This window comes from Puma concolor, chromosome D4 (assembly GCF_028749965.1).
Source record: "Puma concolor isolate L17-30 chromosome D4, mPumCon1.1.hap2, whole genome shotgun sequence".
Classification (NCBI taxonomy): domain Eukaryota; kingdom Metazoa; phylum Chordata; class Mammalia; order Carnivora; family Felidae; genus Puma; species Puma concolor.
Window position 1 is genome coordinate 44,333,136 of NC_141679.1, and position 21,696 is coordinate 44,354,831.

General features: G+C 37.6%; 2 protein-coding genes and 1 non-coding gene across 3 annotated transcripts in view; 1 reads left to right on the forward strand and 2 right to left on the reverse strand.

Moving 5' to 3' along the window:
* Positions 1-1,635, forward strand: RRAGA (Ras related GTP binding A). Its single transcript, XM_025935053.2, has one exon. The coding sequence runs from the start codon at positions 274-276 to the stop codon at positions 1,213-1,215; it is 942 nt and encodes a 313-aa protein (XP_025790838.1). The 5' UTR covers positions 1-273; the 3' UTR covers positions 1,216-1,635.
* A 5,048-nt stretch (positions 1,636-6,683) lies between these two features.
* The window catches only part of HAUS6 (HAUS augmin like complex subunit 6), a 35,469-nt gene continuing 20,456 nt past the window's right edge, over positions 6,684-21,696 (reverse strand). The window contains 8 exon segments of the mRNA XM_025935212.2: positions 6,684-6,770; positions 6,773-6,799; positions 8,397-9,446; positions 10,882-11,017; positions 12,402-12,587; positions 12,801-12,867; positions 19,487-19,568; positions 21,319-21,421. Of these exon segments, the coding sequence (XP_025790997.2) occupies positions 6,739-6,770; positions 6,773-6,799; positions 8,397-9,446; positions 10,882-11,017; positions 12,402-12,587; positions 12,801-12,867; positions 19,487-19,568; positions 21,319-21,421 (1,683 nt within the window). The 3' untranslated portion in view covers positions 6,684-6,738.
* LOC112851805 (small Cajal body-specific RNA 8) lies at positions 12,949-13,079 on the reverse strand. The gene has a single exon (XR_003222821.1).

The window sequence follows — 21,696 nt, forward strand, 5'->3', positions numbered from 1 at the left end:
GAAGTGGGTGGCAGCCGGGACGCCGCGGCTCCGCTCTCCGGAAGGCGAGCTTTTCTGCGAAGCTTTGCAGCCGCCTCACCCAGGGCGCTCACCTCCGCGGAAGAGCTCGCCCCGCTGCGGCCTTTCCAGCCCAGATCGCTCGCTTTCTGCCTCTCCGACTGCACAGCTGCGCGGCCCGGCCTGCGGAGACCCCGCAAGCCCCGACCCCGCCCTCCCTCCGCGCTGCAGTTAGGCCGCGCCCTGAGGCCCAGTCCGCGGCGGCTCCGGCGGGTGATGCCAAATACAGCCATGAAGAAAAAGGTGCTGTTGATGGGGAAGAGCGGGTCGGGGAAGACCAGCATGCGCTCGATTATCTTTGCAAATTATATCGCTCGCGACACCCGGCGCCTAGGTGCCACCATTGATGTGGAGCACTCCCACGTCCGATTTCTAGGCAACCTGGTGCTCAACCTGTGGGACTGTGGCGGTCAGGACACCTTCATGGAAAATTACTTCACCAGCCAGCGAGACAACATTTTCCGTAATGTCGAGGTTTTGATTTACGTGTTTGACGTGGAAAGCCGCGAACTGGAAAAGGATATGCATTATTACCAGTCGTGTCTGGAGGCCATCCTCCAGAACTCTCCGGATGCCAAAATCTTCTGCTTGGTGCACAAAATGGATCTGGTTCAGGAGGATCAGCGTGACCTGATTTTTAAAGAGCGGGAGGAAGACCTGAGGCGTTTGTCTCGCCCACTGGAATGCGCTTGTTTTCGAACCTCCATCTGGGACGAAACGCTGTACAAAGCCTGGTCCAGTATCGTCTACCAGCTGATTCCCAATGTTCAGCAGCTGGAGATGAACCTAAGGAATTTTGCCCAAATTATCGAGGCGGACGAAGTCCTGCTGTTCGAGAGAGCTACGTTCTTGGTCATTTCCCATTACCAGTGCAAAGAGCAGCGTGACGTCCACCGGTTTGAGAAGATCAGCAACATCATTAAGCAGTTCAAGCTGAGCTGCAGTAAATTGGCCGCTTCCTTCCAGAGCATGGAAGTTCGGAATTCTAACTTCGCCGCTTTTATCGACATCTTCACATCGAACACGTACGTGATGGTTGTTATGTCGGATCCGTCGATCCCTTCTGCGGCTACCCTGATCAACATTCGCAATGCCAGGAAACACTTTGAGAAGCTTGAGAGAGTGGATGGGCCCAAGCACAGCCTCCTTATGCGTTGAATGTTGCCAAATGCTCTTTCAGAAAATGCTGAATTGCCTTCCCCCGCCCCCGCATCTTTTTTTTTTTTTTTGTAATATTCATAATTGTCGTGTGCTTAAAAGTGGGCTTTGAAATGTGTGCTGCTTACTACTTCCATCTCTTTCTTCTCTACTCCCCCCCCCCCCGCCCCGTCTTTAAACCTTGAACGCTATTTACTCAGCTATCCAGTAGACCTTCAAGATGGCCTTTCTGAAAAGTTGGTATGGTGTAACACTAAAGTAGGTGGTGTGTGTGCGTGTGCGTGTGTGTGTTCTGATTACCTGGTTATAATAGATATACACATTAAAGCCTTTACAGTATCTTCCTGTATTCCTTTCAAGATTGCAAAGATGGAATGTTACTATTTTATCAGCAAGGTATTAAAATGCATTTATAAATTCTTCTTGGCTTCGATCATGAATAAACATTCGCTGTTAGCAATTTAAAATACGGTCTTATTTGAAATAATTTGAAGGTGGTTAAAATGTAATGTAAACCTAAAGGTTCTGATTGCCCACAAGTGTTGCTTAACTGGTGAATTTAATTTTGTGATTGAGCTCCTGTCACCTTAGCGATATTTCACACCAGCTGTAAGCACAGCAATTAGAGTAGGGGCTCTGAGGCTACACCACCTAAGTTGAGTTTATTGTCTCATTTGTAAAATGTGGGTAAGGCTAGCACTATTTATAGCATTGTTTAAAAAAAAAAAGAAACTTAACCTGGAAAGCTTTTAGAATGGTGCCTGACACTATGTTGTGTCAACTGTGAATACCACCACCTGAGCCATTCTCTCTCTAACCGGCCCCTGATTACCTACTCCCAAATTACTAGACTGAGCCTAGCTAAATATCTGAGCCCTTACTAAATGCCAGATATTCTTAAAATATTTGATGCGTATTTTCTTCTTTAATCCACACAACCTGGGGCAAATTACTTTTAATCTCTTAATAGGCAAGAAAATGGATATGACCTTATTAAGGTCATACAGCTGAACCCAAGCGGTATTGCAGACCTATCCCTGTCCTAACCATTACTCCCCACTACTTCGTCCATTAACAGAAAAGTTAATCATAAAAATCCTAGATTTTCAATTGTACAATTGTATCCTCCATATAATCCCAATTTTACAGATGAAGTACGCCGCAGCCCAGTGAGTTCAGGGACTTCTCAATAGTGTTTCATTCACTACAGGCAAAATCACTTCCCCATCTTTATGTGGAAATTGGGTAATATTGAATCAGATTCTTAGATTACCAGTTTTTAGGAAAGGATTCCAAGGTTCCTAATTTGGACTGGCAATGCAGCATAGTGAAATCAGAAAACACTTAAAACATCTTATTCCAGCTGCCTTTTAATGAAATCTGAGTGTTTTAGAGCCAAGACACCTCTGATCAACTCCTCTCACCTCTCATTTTAGAAACGAAGCATTACCTTTGTATACAGACATTAAATGTAAGTAATAGAGCTTTAGGATTTCCAAGGCTTTATAAACTCATTTTAACCCTTTATAGCAGCAGCTGTGGATGACAAAGTCCCTACCCATGAAGAGTAAGAAACTGTTCAGATATAAGTTATTAAACTCTTCTAACTGGGGCCTTTGGCAGTAAGTTAGTATAAAGACTCCAGATTTTAAAAACTCTTAAGGATAGATTTCCTTTTTAAAATCATTTTAAAATACACTTAGTAAATCTAATTAAAATGGCAGCAAAAAAAAAATACTTTTACCTGAATCACTGATCTCGTTTCTTTTGTTGATCAAGTTACTGATACACCTTTATTTAAAAATTTTTAGTTTATTTTTGAGAGAGACACACAATGCAAGAGGGGGGAGGTGCAGAGAGAGACACAATCTGAAAGAGGATCCAGGCTCTGAGCTGTCAGCACAGCCCAAAGCGGGCTCAAACTCCAGAACCATAAGATCATGACCTGAGCCAAAGTCGGACCCTTAACCAACTGAGCCACCCAGGCACCCTTCTGATATACCTTTATATGTGATCATCTTAGGATTTGTGGGGCATGGTTCTTTGATATTATATAGGAAATTCCAGAGCCAGGTGGTATAATATTGAGTGTTTATTCAAGACTATAGTAAGTAGAACATAGTTACAAATAGTCCCATAGAGGACTCACAAATATTTTAAATTTAGCATGTGGACTTGACTTTCACGGTGCATAAGGAGAAAGAGGAACTATTTATCTGTAACATAATGTGAAAGAGAATTTTACCTTTGCAAGTACTTTTACATTAAAGAAAATGTCCTTAAATATTTAGTTTAGTATACTAAGAGTAGGGAAAAAAAAAAAAGGTTTCCTTTATAAAAGTCTCAAGAATTCCTGTGGTTTTTTTTTCCTTTAGATAAAACTGACTTAATAGATGATGGTAAGGGATCATTTCAAAATACTTGTATTTTTTTTTCATTAAATTCCCCCAAAATGTCTTTTTTAGTCTCAAATACTTATTCCATTTGACTGATAACATTTTTCATGTTAAACATTACATGCTTGTCCTCTTTAAACATTTAAAACAACTAGGACAAAATATTAAGACGTTTTGTCATTCATTACTAAAGTTTCAAGTTGACATAGAAGTCAATTTACACACCTTTATCTTACAAATTAATAGCGAATAAAACAAGGTACGTTCTGTATAACCTATGAATGTAACGAGAAAAGGTACATTTACAGCAATAAAGTCTTTACCATTTTAATTTAATTTACATAGGCAAAGAAAACAATTCCAATACTTCAGTATTTGCGAAAGATGATCCATGGCCCCTGAGGATATGTATGTGTGGACACACAACTCCTACATCTACATAGGTATATATGTCTATATGTATATAATCTGTTATGACTGAGAAGATCACATACAACCATAAAATATGATAAAAGCATTGTGAAAAATACTAAATGAATAAAAGATAAACCATAGATTGCAGAGAAGGGGTAGATTAAGACTTAAAGGTGAAAGTAAGATTTGTTCTGAGCCCTAAAAGACAGCTGTAATTGTGAATTAAGATTTCTAAAGGCCCATGCTCACCAACTCTTCAGAAGTAAAAAAATAGGAAACGATAGTGGAAGGGGGAGTAGAGGAATCTACATAGAGAACCTTATATGCCTGTAAAATTGAACTCTATCCTGGAATTGCCAATAAACCATGAATGAAATTTTAAATTAAGTGATCAAAACAGTCCCTTAAGGTCAAAAGGTAGCTATGCAGGCAATACTGGATAAAGAAGCTGAAGTCATAACCACAATGGTTTAGCAGAAAAGATAGATCTGAGATATTTTTTATACTACTGGCATATAAAGAAAGGACAGAAAAGAATGCCAAAACTCCCAACTTATCACAGGTCTGACTTAATAATGTGGTTTTTGTAAACCCATACTGTTCCAGAGATATTTTGTTCTTTTGATTCTCAGTAATTAAGGACCTCTGACCCTTAATGGTGAACTTGAGTTTCCTTATTAGTTAACCTCTAAAGCAGTACATATGTAATAACGTACCTGCTTTTTTAAAGTACCCCAAGGCTAAATGTGACTCTACCCCCTAGCAGTAGTTCTCAATCTTTTTATTGAGCCTAAGAATTACCAGGGAAGCATATTCAAAATGTAGATTCTTAATCCCCATTTAAGACCTACAGACCGACCCTCCAGTTTTTAGGTTCTCAGATGATTCCTTGAGTCCATCTTAGACAAGTCATTTAAGCTCCCTACCTTCAGTATCTTTGTAAAATAGGTATAATAATCTCTATCTTACAGTTAAGAGTTATGACAATTAAATGAAACAATATGTATTATGTCTAGGAATGGCCCTGACACCTTGTAGATGCTAATATGATAGGCCTACCTCCAACCTACCATGTTAATTTTGGATTTACAGGTTAGTGCATTTTCTTAGGGCACACTATAGAAGAGTTTCCCAGTAGACCTACAGTCACTGATTGTTGTATTAATAAAAGAATATAGCACCTTAGAAGCTAGCTGTCCTTCCTCTTTCTTTTCCACAGCAAATAAGGCAGTTATATATGATTTTCTTCTGTCTTTTCTCACAAAAAGACTGGCCTTCAAACTGGGGTCAAACAACTGAGAAAAGGCCAGAGTGAAGAAAGATGAACAATTAAGCCCATCTACTTCCAGAACTCCCCCCTTCAACTTAATCTCCTCTCCTCTACAGTTTCTTGACAAATGAACAAGGTTTTAATGCTTAAGAGTTGGGGCTAGACAGGGTACCGTTAAGTGCTATCACCTTTCCAGTGCGTGCTCATTCCTCCTGGTTCACAGAAGTCAATGGTATACATACACTTGGATGGTAGAGATAAGCCATTTTCCCAGCCAGAGGGCATGACAGAGTTGAGGGAGGTTACTGAACCAGTGGCCACACATCTGATTCCCCACTCAGTCCAGAAGATCAACAGGCCAACCCCTGTTGCCATATTGTTTATCCTGGCCTTTTAGTTATTTCCAGAAGGTCTTGTAGTATATTAAGGAAAGAAAATAGGGTCAAATCCTAGCTTCACCACCAACTTAACTGTGTAACTAAGCAAGTACCCCAAATTCAGTTTTCTCAAGTTATTTTGAGGTTATTCATAGGCAGTGGGAAACTGATGGTTTTTGAGAAGTAACACAATCAAAATTAGCTCCTTTCCCTAAAAACCATGCCCCCCACAAATAAACCAACAATAAACAGAGACTAATAAATTTTTTTAATTTACATCTTTTGTTAAAATATAAAACTAGGGGTTAAATTCTCAAAGTCTAAATTAGACTAAATATAAATCTGCTGCAAACCCATTGAATGGATTTATAGTGTGACAGTGTTCCTTAAAAGTGTCTAGTCGTCTTCCATCATTTTCCATTTATCTAAATTCATTCTGCCCCAGTCTTCACTTATCATCACATACATTTTATTCCATCAAACATTTTCCAGGACAAACCTACTTAAATAATCACTAAGCCTGCTTAGAGCTTTCCCAAACTTAAATTTTCCTCACCTTGACTACACATCCCAAGGCACTACTTTTCTCACTTTTTTTGGTTAGTACTATAATGTTCCATAAAGAAACAATAAAAGCTCTCTATTTCCCTAAAATGAAAGGTCAGTATATTCAATGGCTATTATGTTAACCACTTAATACAAGTATATCAAAAACCACTCATGTGTATGTTAATCAACTGAAATTATAACATAATAAATTAAACTACTATTTGCTATTTACTTAACGCTTACAAATTATTCAAGGAATCAAAATGGTTTCATATAACTTGAGGTCTGCTTCCCTTCACAAATACTTCACATTTAAACCCCATATCCATACAAAGAGAAAATCCAAAGATCTCTTTACCTAAAAACTAATGTTTGCTAAAAGGCATTATTTAGGATTTTCAGGCCTTGAAAGAAGAGTTACACTTCCAACGTGTATTTAAATTATAAACCAGTTTTGATCCTGTGACACTGCTTGAAATGTAAGTACATCATAGTTGAATTAACTGGGCTTCTGCTTTCATCTTTTCAAGTCTGATGGAGATTTGTTTCATCAAGGCTCTTATTCAAGACTTCTTCTTCTGCAAAATTGATTTTAAAAACAGAAAATGGTAAGTAAACATTCATTACAAAGAAAAAATTAAATAGGACAGATTCTAAGTAATGGCAAATTTCAGTCTTCTTAAATAAAAAGTTCACATGCAATACCTATGATGAAAATTAACATTCTCACTGCGATACCTTTCCTCAGAGTATCAATATATCCCTCTAAGAATACTTTTCAATATACGAGTGTTTAATTATCATTGGCAAACACAGTGATGTATAATGACTCTATATCACCGGATCTACATTTGCTCTAACATGCTTTAAGATTAGGGTTGTTTTTCTTTTTAAATCTTTATGATGACACTTTTTTTTTTTAAGTTTATTTATTTTGAGAAAGAGAGAGCAAGAGAGCACTCAGGAAGGAGAGAGGCAGAGAGACAGGGAGAGAGAGAATATCCAAGCAGGCTCTGCACTGTCAGCACAGAGCCCGGCACAAGGCTCAAACAAAAAAGCATGAGGTCATGACCTGAGCTGAGATCAAGAGTCGGACATTTAACCGACTAAGCCACCCAGGCGCCCCAATGATGACAATTTTCGAATATACAAAAGTCAAGAGAATTATGATTAGTCCAGCTTCAATTATTATTAGTGCTGTTATGGGTTGAACTGTGTCCCCCCAAAATATGAAGTTCTAACCCCAATACCTCAGAACATGGTCTTATTTGGGAAGAGGGTCAATAAAGATATAATCAGTTAGGAAGAGGTCATTCTGGAGTAGGGTGGGCCATTAATCTATATGACTTGTGTCCTTATGAAGAAGGCAAAGAGACACACAAGAGGAGAAAGCCATGTGAAGATGGAGACAGAGATTAGAGCTGTACTACCATAAGCCAAGGGACCCTTGGGGCTACCAAAAGCTGGGAGAGGCAAGAAGGATCTTCCTCTAATGGCTGTAGAGGGACTGTGGCCCTGCCAACCCCTTGATTCTGGATTCTAGCTTCCAGAACTTACTGTCTCCAGAGATAATAAATTTCTGTTGTTTGAAGCTACCTAGTTTGTGGTACTTTGTATGGCAGCCCCAGGAAACTAATATACTAACCTATCCTATTTTGTCACCCATCCCCCTCAAATTTATTTCAAAGCAATCACTGATATCTTATTATTACAAGAATGATATTTAACATAGTTGTTACTCAACATTTTTAATTTTTTTTTTATTTATTTAAGTAATCTCTACATCCAACATGGGGCTTGAACTCACAACCCCAAGATCAAGAATCACATGCTCTTCCAGCTGAGCCAGCCAGGTGCCCCCATTACTCAACATTTTTAGAACCATCCTCCACCAGCCAAGATTTTGACAAAATTTCTTTGTATTATAAAAGCAACTGGTTTGGTTTCATTTTCCACCCCTGTCCCACACTTACTGTAAACTATATACACATCACTTGAGATTGAGAAAGAAAGAACAGAAGTGATACGTTCCCTCTTCTCATCCAAGTCGAAGGAACAGAGAGCATATTTTGTCACATTCACAATAAAGGTCCTGTAGCATTCACTGCATACTACTGTTAGAAGTTGAAAGAAAACGTCAATAAGTCAATATGCACTGGTCTAGTTAAATCTTACCTTTTAAGTTAGGTAGAAGTTCTCCAAAACTACATGGTACTGTGGTTCTCAATCTTTGTTCCACTGGAGAAAACTTAATTAGTGGTGAAAGAGACTGTTTCCTTTCACCAAGGGACATGCGTAAAGACGGTTTTGTATAGTCAGTGTGCAAATCATGACTGTTCAAAAAGTCAAGCATATCATCTGTTTGCATGTTTCTGGGAGTAGGGCTCAATTCTGGTTTGTGTCTTTCAAGTGTTTCAGGATTGGAAAAGTCAGTTTCTTCTCTTTTCTTGGACAGAGATTTTTTCAGAGCTTCATATCTACGGCAAATAGCCTGTAAGTTAAAGTCTGATTCTGGAGTAGTCGGTCTTTCTCCCACAACATCCTCGGGAAAAATGCCACTGTGCACAGGACTATCTGGTTCCAGTTTAAAATTGGCCTCTGTACTAGTGGAGCTATTAAGACTTAAGTGACCAACTTCTTCTGGAAGAGTTTCATGTAATATGCCAAAATCAATATCCTTTAAACTTGTGGAACTAATTCCACTTGATACTTGAAAAGAGTCCCATAACATACTTTTATGCACGAGAGGTTCTTTGTAAGAAGCTTTTGAGTGGTCTGCTATTTTAACATGTTCCTCTTCACTGCTGCCCATCACAACTCTCCTATTACCTACAGCAGGGGAGAATGTCTCTGTTTGGCTAGTTTCTAAAAGCCTGTTCTGTAACGCTGCACACTCCAAACCTTGCTTGTCCATTATTTTCTTGTTTAACACATCTGACTGATGTTGTGTTGACAGTCCACCAATGTGACTGGTCCCCGCATGTTTCTGAGGCACACACTTGAGGCAATCGGAAACAACTTTCTCTTCAGGCAAATGGAAGTGGCTAGAATCGGATACAGAGGTTGCTGAGAGAAAACTGGTCCTGCTAAATTCTCTTTGATTTTGCAACACAGGTAAGGATTCTGGTGATATTTCTCTATCTTCGGTATCCATCTGTATTAGTTCTGTACTTCTGTTACCTTCCATTTCCACAGCTTTTCTCCATGAGCTCCTAATTTCGCTTACTAATTAAATGAAAGGGGAAAGAACACAATTTACTAATAGTCCCAAACAGAGCATGCAATTAAAAATTTCATTTCTAGTGGTCAATATAAACCTACTGACTACACTATATGTTCCACAGATATGCCCACTGGATGACAAGACTCCACAACAAACCAAAGAACAATAACATCAAAGAATTCCTTCTCCAACTGATCACACATAAATAACAAAAACTGTCCCTGAAATGTGCATATATTTGCACACAGCACATAGAAATTATATACATTAAAAAGATTTTCTGGGATGCCTGGGTGGCTCAGTCAGTTAAGTGTCCAACTCCTCATTTCGGCCCAGGTCATGATCTCACAGCTCGGGAGGTCGGGCTCTGCACTGACAGAGGGGAGCCTGCTTGGGATTCTCTCTCCCTCTTTCTCTCTGCCCCTCTCCCTCTCACACATGTGCACGCTCTCTCTCAAAATAAATAAACTTTAAATAAATAAAATAAACTTTAAAATAAAATAAAATAAAACTTTAAATAAATAAAAATAAAAAGATATTTTCTTGTCCATCTAAGCCAGGGTTCAGCAAATTTTTTCTGAAAAGGGCAGATAGAGAAAAAAAAAATGAAAAGGGCAGATAGTAATATTTTAGCCTTTGCAGGCCATCGGTCTGTGGCAACTACTCAATTCTGCCACTATAACATGAAAGTAACCATAAACAATATGGTGACAAATCCGCAAGGCTGTGTTCAATGTAACTTTATTTACAAAAACACACAGGGCAAGCTAGATTTGGTTCACAGGCTGTAGTTTGCTGACCACTGATCTAGGCTGTGGCTAGGTTCAACCTGAACTGAATCAAGTTAACTTTGAATATGTCATTTCTAGCAGCAAAATGGAAATTTTATTTAATTCAACTAGGATGATGTGCCTTCATATGGACAACAATATCAGAATTTTGCCAACACAGATTATAGGTTATAAGAAAAAAGTATTGGGCAGTCTAGCTAGCTTGGAAGGGGTAGAAAAGATTTCTATACACACTATTTTTGGCTGATGCTGCTGACTGGAAGGACTTAGCCTATATACTCTATAAATGTTGATCGCAGGTCAGATGTGGAGGGAGAGGGTGTTTTAAAAATGCTCAACTTTTTTCCAGGAAAGAGCTAAGTAAAACAACAAAAGCAAAACTGTAGAGTATCAGGGCATCATAATACTGCTTACAAATTGCCGTATCAGTGAGAACACCCACACTTAATACTTCAATAAAAGTCCCTTACATCAAAACAAATTAAGAGCCATTGCCACTAAACTGAAAGATACAGAAAAATTTTATTTGTTTCTCCCTACCCCCTAGAAAAGAAAGTTAAAGTGAGTTTCTAGATTATATGTTAGACCTGGTTCTAACAGTAATGTCTGAGAAAGAAAATAAGTGACAGAAATCATTATAACTTACTCAAATTTTCTGGCGTTCGGGGAATTTGGTTCCTTGTTAAGAATGGGTTAGAAACTAGAGTATCAATTAGTTCCTGTAATTTTAGTTCTTTTCCTTTAGAGGGCTGTGGTGAGTCAGATAAAACTGCCCTTGCAACCTAAAACAGAAAAAGTAAAGCAAAAATTACCACAGTCACTGGTAGAATGCAACAAAAGCCCTGATGAGAACAAATCAGCACCTGATGGTTAGCAACCCCTCCAAGAGCAGTTGGCATGAAAAGCCACTCAAAAACGTAGCTCCCAAATCCTCTATATAGTCTGCTAGGCACGACCCTATAAGGTGAAACCAAATACAAAACTGTTTCCTCCCTCCTTAACTGGATATCCCATATAAAGGAAAGAAAAAGTAAAAATCTTTATACCTGAGAAGACTTAGAGGTAATTCTAACTACACAGTGACCTAAGCTACTATCTGCCACATCTTTGAACTTGACAATTCTGTATTTGCCAAAATAACTAGGTTTAAAGCAAGCAGATTTTTCTTATTTATAATCCATTTGCCCAATAACACTTCTACTAACAAATAAAATACTCCCAGACAATATACTTCTTTGCCAGAAACCTCATTACCAGACATAAACTAGTAAACAAGGCATAGAAATACATTCTGAAATAGAGAAAAGAAAGTATACAGTATGAAAACAGAACTCTAGGGGATTTACTACTAAGCATAGTTTTCGTCCTTCTACTTTGTATATATTTCAAAAGTGATCAAATGCATCATTGCTCATGATGTCGGTTTTTCCTGACAAGAGACTTTTCGCTGGCAAGTGAAATGCTACTATTGCTCAGCAGTAATACTGTACTATTTACTGCAGAAAGTTTATGCAAATGCTCAAGTCATTCTCTAATGTTATTTTTATTACGTTTCCCACAACATCCCTTAGCACTGTTTGAATTTGATTAAGCAGCCAGAAAATAATCAGCTACTTTATATTTCTGGAGACTGTGAGAAAAATTTGGTTTGGTGCATATTGATTCAGGTATTGGAGTTCCGTCCTTTATCTCAATCTTGATGCATTTAATTACTTTTTAAACATCTAGAAAGTAGAAAGACAAAAACTATGCTTAGAGATAATAATGATACTGCATAGTCTTTGTTCTAATATTTAAAAAAAGAGGAAGCTTGGCTAAGCAACAGACATTTAGATTACCTTAATAGAATATAATCATTGGGTGTATTTATCTAACAATTTACGTAATGATTGATTCCAAAAACATCACACATGTATTATTTTTCTACTTTTAGAGATATTTATAGACTGGGACATGGGTTCTCAACCACGGATATAATCCTACTAAGTTTATATCTACATCTACTTTTTGGGAGGACCAATTTGCTTTAAACATGATTTTCATTATCTGTGCCTTCCTTTCCCAAATTAACCCCAGTTAATCAATAATTATAACTTCTTTTACAATCTCAACGCCAATGAGAAAATAATAGATATTTCAGTACACACATTACAATCTTTTTCTAACCTCTTCTACCATATGATCCTGCTCTTTTTGGAATGGATCACTATTTTTAGCTGGCAGAGACCCTGCAAATGCAGTATTCTCTGTATTTCTTGCAGTATTTGATGATGAAGAGCCTTCCATTTCAAATTTTGGTGTTTCCTTAGGAGGTGTTTCATTTCCTTCTCTAGGAGTTCTTATCTTCATGTCCTGAAGAAAACAGACATGGAATAATAATAATTATGGCTGATCTTCATTAGAGGTTCTTGAGTTATCATGGTCAGTGGCACAATTAAAAAATTTCAATATTCCCACTTAGAAGCAATAGGAAATGTGTAAATACAAATTGGGATATCAACAAAAATAATATTTTATCATAAGTTAGTACAGCCAAAATTACTTAAAAATTGTTTTAAAATATACCTTTTCAAGCAGTCTAACACTGTTTCTACCCGATGATGAAACTGGCTGCAACAGGAAAGAAGCAGGTCTAAAGGAAAAAAGGATATCAAATCCAAGTTATACACAGGAAAGAATTCCATTCACTAGCTATATCTGAATAATCTACAGAAATTGTCTGCCCCGTATCTGTCCGTTACGATTTCCCTCAATTCGTCCCGGTCATCAAAAGGCAGTTTATTCTAGGGAGGTACAGTGACAATCAGAGCAGTACTTCAGCCCCATTTGTGTATCAGCCTCCCAAATGGTGAACATCTTCCTTAACCACTATGTATTTTAAATCAACATTTTTTACAAGGTTGAATGACTTGATGAACACTCAAAAACTTGAGAACACGGTATAAACAAATTCAACTAACTAGAACCGCATTATTACATTACCTTTAGGCTTCAGATTACAGAATTTCATTGTACCAGAGACTTTGTGATTTTGATACTTTGTGTCCAAAATCAATTCCTCTTATGCTGACTCTTGCCCTATAGCATGTATGTTAGTTATAGTAAAGTCATAAGGTTAATCAGTTTGTTTGCTGGATTCTACATATAGCATTCCTTACTATCTTAGATTCTCTTGCCCCTTTGGACAAAATAAAACCTTACACATCAATTACGAAACAAGTTATTAAGTTTTTAAAGCCTTCAAAGCAATTATAACTTGATCTTGAAAGAACTTTCAAAGTCAATCATGGGTATGCTCACTGGTCAAAGCTTTTCTACTCTAATACAAAAGGCAAGATGATCTGAGAGGCCACTTTCAACCTCAAGCATGTCGGTGCTTTGCTTTCTGTTCATGGCTAGTACAAAATTAACAGCTTTAAAACATTTTATGTAACAGCAAATACGCTTTTTCAAACTTTTTCAACTATGTGCTTCTTAGAATTGTTATCTACCTTCCAAACATAATTCAAGATCACTGAAACTGTTTAAGGCTCAATTTTGCCTCAACAGGATATAATCTAGATGTCAAAGGAAAAACTAATCATCTACGATGATTTTATCTAAATTTTCCTAAAACTTTAACATTAAAATGATCAAAAAGCCCTCTGAGGCAGGACCAGCGATCTAAGATGCCACTAAGACGCCACCACGAGATTGTGAGCTCCTGGGGGACAAAGACTATGTCTTTCCAAAGGTTATTCCCACAAACTGGTACTTGGCAGTACAATACATGTTTGTAACTAATTGATGGATTGACTGAATCAATGAATAAATGTCACCTGAGCAAGAGGCTCTATAGATTTATGCCACCAAATTTTATTTGGATCATTCTTACAGAGCCTCATTAAAAAACAAAATGGACACCTATTCTCTAGCTTCTCTCTCATTTCTGAATTAGCAACATGCAATCAGCCCTACTAACATCTCAATCCAAGCCAACCTGAAAGCAGCCCTGGCTCAATCCTTACTCTCTATCTACCTGCCATGCCAAAACTGAGGCCCATAAAATCCTAGGACTGTAATAGATAAAGAGAGATGGTGTTGATCCCACTGCGGGATTCTATCCTAAGGAAAGAGTATTTCCAAAAGAAAATAAGAAACAACATGCTTTTTACAGTAAAAAAAAATTTAAGGAAAATCTGAAAGTCTAAAAATAAATGAGGGGTGCCTGGGTGGTTCAGTCAGTTAAGCATCCGACTTCAGCTCAGGTCATGATCTCACAGTCCATGAGTTCGAGCCCCGCGTCAGGCTCTGTGCTGATAGCCCAGAGCCTGGAGCCTGCTTCAGATTCTCTCTCTCTCTCTCTCTCTCTCTCTCTCTCTCTCTCTCTCTCTCTCTGCCCTTCCCCTGCTCGCACTGTCTCTTTCAAAAATAAACATTAAAAAAATTTTTTTAAATAAATGAAATGTTACAAAGCGTTTATAAGTGAAAAATGGTAATATAAAGAAAACATATATACATATACTAAAAAACTATACTTATATTAGTGTTTAGAAAATTTTGATTAGAATTAAATTTATGTAAGTTTGTAAATAAACCTCAAAAAACAACCTGGGAAGAAAGTCTGACAAGTAATTTGTTAGAAATTTTAGCTAATTGGAGCGCCTGGGTGACTCGGGTAAGCATCCAACTTCAGCTCAGGTCATGATCGTGCGGTTCTTGAGTTAAAGCCCAGCACTGGGCTCGCTGCTGTCAGCACAGAGCCTGCTTCTCATCCTCTGTCTCCCTCTCTCTGCCCCTCCCTCACTCACTCTCTCTCTCTCTCTCAAAAATAAACATTTTTTTAAAAAAGAAATTTCAGTTAATTATTTCTCATTTTTATTTTGTTGTTATGATGTATCTACAATTAAAGAAATAACAAACAGAAATTATAAAAAGAGAAAGGAAATTAGAATTCGGTTTCCAAGACTAAAGATATTTAGATGGCATTCAGGCAAGATCGTACTGCCCCATCTCTGAAATGCAATAAAGGAGAAACTGAAGAGGTTAAAGGTCTAGGTCTAAAAGTGCATCACAACACTAGAAATATCATCGAACCCTCCCTTCCAGAAACCACTGCAAAGAAAGGTAGTGTCCACAATTACAGTGAAGGTATCACCAATCAATGGATTCTGGGTTTAAGTATAGTGAAGCCTCCATCAGCTCACTCTGATCAAAAACAACCATGAGATTTATGGAGAACATTACTTATATTTTGGTACCTATGGGTGACAACCACATGTGAAGGGGCTAATAACTTACGCTAAAAACTACATTCTTTCCACGCTTTTTAATGGAATAGTTGTACTGTTCATATCCACATATGAATTTCCAATTAACTACTGTGATACTGACCTAAGATGCCACTACAAACAACAGCTGAATTTCACGTAAAAAAAGGGTATTATTAGGGGTGACTGGCTGGCTCAGTCTGTGGAGTGTGCAGCTCTTGCTCTCAGGGTTGTGAGTTCAAGACCCATGTGGGGTGTGGATATTACTTAGAAAAATAAAATAAAATCATAAAAAACAGGGGGTATTATTTTCTTTAAGTACAGTCCACCTACATTACACATTACTAATGAAACATTTTATTTCAAAACACCTTTACAGTAAAGAATTCTAAGCAATAAGCTTATTTACAAATGACTCAACTCTTCACCTTTCTTCTGTTCTGCTATCAGGCAGTAATAATCATTCATATACTATTAAGCATTTATCCCTCACCACCAAAAGCCTCCCCTTACACTTCCCTTCAATATCCCAAACCCTCTATTACAATTAAGTATCCCAAAGGGCACCTGGGTGGCTCAGTCAGTTAAATGACCAACTTCAAGTCAGGTCACAATCTCACAGTTCATGGTTCAAGCCCCACATGGGGCTCTGTGTTGACAGCTCAGAGCCTAGAAACTCTTTCAGATTCTGTGTCTCCCTCTCTCTCTGCCCCTTCCCGACTCACACTGTCTCTCTAAAATAAATATAACAGTTTTTAAAAAAATTAAAGGAGCACCTGGGTGGCTCAATCAGTTAAGCATCCGACCTCGGCTCAGGTCATGAACTCGGGGTTCGTGAGTTCGAGCCCTGCATCGGGCTCTGTGCTGACAGCTCAGAGCCTGGAGCCTGCTTCAGATTCTGTGTCTCCCTCTCTCTCTCTGCATCTCCCCTGCTCATGCTCTGTCTGTCTCTCTCAAAAATAAACATTAAAAAAAAAAAAAGTTAAGTATCAAAGATGAGCTTGGGGAGCCTTGGTGGCTCAGCTGGTTGAGCATCCAGTTCTTGATTTCAGCTCAGGTCACGACCTCCACGTTAGACTCCATGCTGAGCGTGGAGCATGCTTAAGATTCTCTCTCCCTCTGCCCCTCTGCCCTGCTTACTCTCTCTAAAAAAAATAAAAATAAAATAAAATTTAAAGAGATGAGCATGGAAGAGGATAAATCGGGAAATCAAAGTGTATTTAGGGGTTCCTGGGTGGCTCAGCTGGTTAAGCATCCAACTCCTGATCTCAGCTCAGGTCATGATCTCAGTTTCGTGGGTTCAAGCCCCACATCAGGCTCTACACTGGGGATTCTCTCTCTCTCTCTGCCGTTCCACTGTTCGCGTGCTCTCTCTCTCTCTCTCTCAAAATAAACATTTTTTTGTTTAAGTGTATTTAATACAATCTCTTTTCCTATACTAAGTGATTTCCATCTAAACTAAATTCTTAGGAGCTAAGTGTCTGGCTCTTGTAGAATTCTGATAGTGTATCTTAGTATTAAATTCTACTTCAAGAAAGAATCTTGAGGGATGCATACATGGTTCAATCGGTTGTGCATCCAACTCTTGCTTTTGGCTCAGGTCATGATCTCATGGCCATGGGATCAAGCCCCGCTGGAATATGTTTAGGATTCTCTCTCAGAGCACCTGGGTGGTTCAGCCAATTAAGCATCTGACTTCAGCTCAGGTCATGATCTCACAGCTCGTGGGTTCAAGCTCTACATTGACCTCTGCGCTGACAGCATAGAGCCTGCTTCAGATCCTCTGTCTCTCTCTGTCTCTCTCTCTCACTCTCTGCCTCTCCCCAGCTCGTGCACACATGCTCTCTCTCTCTCAAAAATAAAAATAAAACATTAAAAAAGAAAAAAGATTCCCACTCTCTCCTTCTGCCCCTCCACTGCTCATGAAGTGCACGTGCGCTCTCCAAAAAAAAAAAGAATCTTGAAGTTCAATGAATTCAATGGAGTTCATAAATAAAATCCTATCTATGAATCAATCTACTAACTCCATCAATCTTTATTTAGCCCCTTAAGGTCCCAGCAAGTGACCTTAATCAAATATTTCATTTGCTCTCTCAAGGAAAGAGAAACCAAAAACATAATTGAGATTGGGAAGCATCAACTATTCCCCTCTAGCATTCTTGAAGAACAGTGATAAGGGAGTAAAATAGAGAAGCCCAATAACTTCACTATCTCTTCAATGTCAAATCTCTACAATAGTTTGCACTATTTTTCTTAAGGTACTCCAAGAATCAACATCATATCCAGATCTAAGAATAAAAAAATAAATCTTCCACAAGAAATCCTGACCTCCTGTGAATCAGGAAATTACTGCCAAGCAAACTGCCAATAGCTCTATTTCACATATAATCTGACTCTTGTTACGGTGTTTCGGTTTATTAACTTATTAAAAGTATACAGAATGAAGAAGGCTTCAATTAACATGTAAGTTTTGACTCTTGTTATGGTGTTTCAACTATTAACTTAGAGTTATACAGAATGAAGAAGAAGTTATACAGAATTAACTTAGAGTTCATACAGAATGAAGAGAGCTTCAATTCATTTAAAATTTAGAATTTTCTTTTAGAATTATCCTAAGTAACTTGTTTCCATAACTGTGCCTCAATTATATGGGGAAACTGGACTGAAAGACCCCTATTTAGATCAAAGGGTAGTCAGAAAACAAAAAACTTTAATATAACAAACCAGCTGAGTAAGTCTGTGTTTGATTGCCACTTAATAACACTTAGTGTCAATAAAGATTAAATATATTCCCCAGGTAGACTACATACATTTAGAAATTTTTGCTTATATAATTTGGCATCTGTTTTAAGACCAAAATGGGATAACAAAGAAAACAGGCAATAAAAAAAATTAAGAATACTCCTGAAGGATGTTCTAATAAACAACAGTTTAGTTTTCTTCACATGTTAAATTTTGGGATTAGAGTGAATCAGAAGTCTTCTCTTTTTTGTTTTGTTTTGTTTTGTTTTGTTTTGAGAGAGAGACAGAAAGCAAGGGAGAGGGACAAAGGGAGAGAGAGAATCTTTTTTCTTTCTTTCTTTTTTTTTTTTTAATGTTTATTTGTTTTTGAGAGAGACAGAGACAGAGCACAAGAGGGGAAGGGCAGAGAGAGATAGAGGGAGACACAGAACCCAAAGCAGGCTCCAGGCTCTGAAGAGCTCAACACAGCGCTTGATTCATGAACCTTGAGATTATGACTTCAGCCAAAGTTGGACATTCAACCGACTGAGCTACCCAGGCTCTCCAGGAGAGAGAGAATCTTAAGAACGTTCCATGCTCAGCAGGGAGCCCAACACAGGACTCAATCCCACCACCCTAAGGATCATGACCTGAGCTGAAATCAAGATTGGATGCTCAACCGACTGAGCCACCCAGGTGCCCCTTCCTTTTTTTTTTTTAAAGCATGGAACTCTGTTTATCAAATGGCATATAAAACCCTCAATATATAATACACATATAAAACTATTTGCTCAGGTTGAAGTGGAAAAAGGTTAGACCAGTGACAGGTTAAATTAGTTTCGTCCACATCACCAGAGGGCGCTGCAGAACACAGTCTAAAAACTAGTAGGAGACAAGACCATCTCAGAAACCCTTAAACTCCTAGATTTGGATTTAGTCAACTGGTCACAAGTGGTTTCAAAGAAGCTCACAGACAAAAAGGCAAAAATTCCCAAACTTGCACTAGATAATTTCCATACATGTTTTTCTTCAAAAATTAGATAATCCCCTATGAATCCCAACATTTAGATAAACAAAAGAAGGAAAAATAAAAATGCCTCTGTGTCAGAAATGTTTCAATCTTTCCTGAAAACATGGATCCACATGGAAAAATATTCTCTAGTTAAGAGAAGAAAATTATAGATGATCCCATAGTACAGAAGCTTGAAAATTAGGTGAAGAAGATGAAACTAAATTAATGAAGGGGGGAAAAAATCAATATGAAAATCAAATTTGTTCTACCTGTTGGTTAGATCATGTACAGTTGCTGGTATATCACTGGCTCTCCTGCAATCATTTTCTTGGTTATGTTGCTTAGGTATATCTAAAGGAACATAAAAATTAATTACTCTTGAATTATGTTTATATATTCTAATATTCAGTGATCTCTTGAAATTCTAGAAAAACTTCTAAACAAAAGAAAACAGAAAATCACAATATGAATGCTAACAGGAAAAAAATCATTCAATTGTGAAAGTGTACAGATAGGACAGATACAGAATATCTAGTAATAAACTTTTTTTTTTTTTAATGTTTACTTATTTTGAGAGAGAGTGCAGTGAAATCGCACGAGTGAGCCCAATGCGAGGCTTGATCACTTCGGCCTGCATGTACTCAAATATGGCCTACATCTATTGCCTGCCCTAGCCTAGCTACATAATTCATACATTTTTTATGCATTTATTCCTCCTCTTATCTAATATTTACTGAACTCAATAATTTCTTGCACACAAGTACTGGGCAGTTGGGGAAACTGAATATAAAATGGATATTAGATATTGTAGAGAAATGAATTTTTTAGGTGTGATAGTGGCACAATAGTTGACGAAGCTGAATATGAGATACAACAGAATTATTATTAGCTTTTTAGATATGACATTACTATGGTAGTTACATAGGAAAAGTCTTCAAATTTTTATGGGAATGCATGCTGAAACACTTTCAGTGAAGTGTTACAATGTCTAGAACTTACTTGGTTTAGCAAAAATACAATATATATATATATATATATATATATATATATATATATATATATATATATAGCAATATGGCAGATGTTGATTAAAACAGGTAGTATTTGGATAATTATTATACTATTTCATGTTAAACAGCTGTGGGCGTCTATACAAAACCTTGTAAACAAATGTTTATACCACCATTACTCATAATATTGAAATAGTCCAAACAACCCAAATATCCATCAATGGATGAATGGATGAATAAACAAAATATGGTTTAGTCATTCAACAGAATGTATTCATAAAAAGTAACAAAGTACTAATACATGCTACAACTTTGATAAACCCTGAAAACATTGTGCGAAGTGAAAAATTCTGCAAGTGAAAGAAGCCAGACACAAAAAGCCTCATATTGAGCACTGGGTGTTGTATTTAAGTGATGAATCACTGAATTATACTCCTGAAACCAATATTGCACTGTATATTAACTAACCAGAATTTAAATAAAAATTCGAAAAGAAAAAAAAAAGCCTCCTATTATAGGACTCCTTTTATATGAAATATCTAGCATAGACAAATCCATAGCGATAAGAAGTACATTAGCGGTTGCCAGGGATCAGGAAAGGGGAAAATGGGGAATCACTGCTTAATGTGTACAGGATTTCCTTTTGAGATAATAAAAATATTCTGGAGCTAAAAAATGGTGATGGGGGGATGCCTGGGTGGCTCAGTCAGTTAGGCGTCTGACTTCGGCTCAGGTCACGATCTCGCAGTCAGGAGTTCGAGCCCTGCATCGGGCTCTGTGCTGACAGCTCAGAGCCTGGAGCCTGATACAGATTCTGTGTCTCCCTCTCTCTCTGCCCCTCCTTCACATTCTCTCTCTCAAAAATAAATAAACATTAAATTAAAAAAAAAAAAGTGGTGATGGTTGCACAACTCTGTGAATTTACTAAATGCCACTGACTTGGTACACTGCAATGACTGAAATAATATGTGCATTTCACTACAATAAAAAATAATTGGGGGGAAAAAAAACAAGAATGTAAAGAAACTGCTACCATAGTGAAAAATAACTGATCAGAGGGGGTTTAAGAGAGACAAAAACAAATAACCAACCTGGAAGTGAAGCAGGATACCGCAAAAGAATACTCCTAGCATACACTTCTTCCGAGGCAGGATCAAATGAAAGGGGAGACATTGGTGGTAAAAGATCCACAGCCTTAAAACAGAGAAATCATCATTTTGAAATAAACACATTTACTCGTTACCATAGTAACAGTGCTAAATTAATCTATGAATGGATGATTTTCCCCCTAGCAAAGATGGAATTACCAAGCATGGCAATTATCTCATAACTATTTTTAAACAAAGGAGTACAATATTAGAACAAGGGGACTACTCTGTCCTCCAACTGTGCCTCAAATGCAATACTACCTAACAGCAAGAGAAAAGTCTCATTTTCTTTTTAATATAATCCTCTGAGTCTAAAAATAT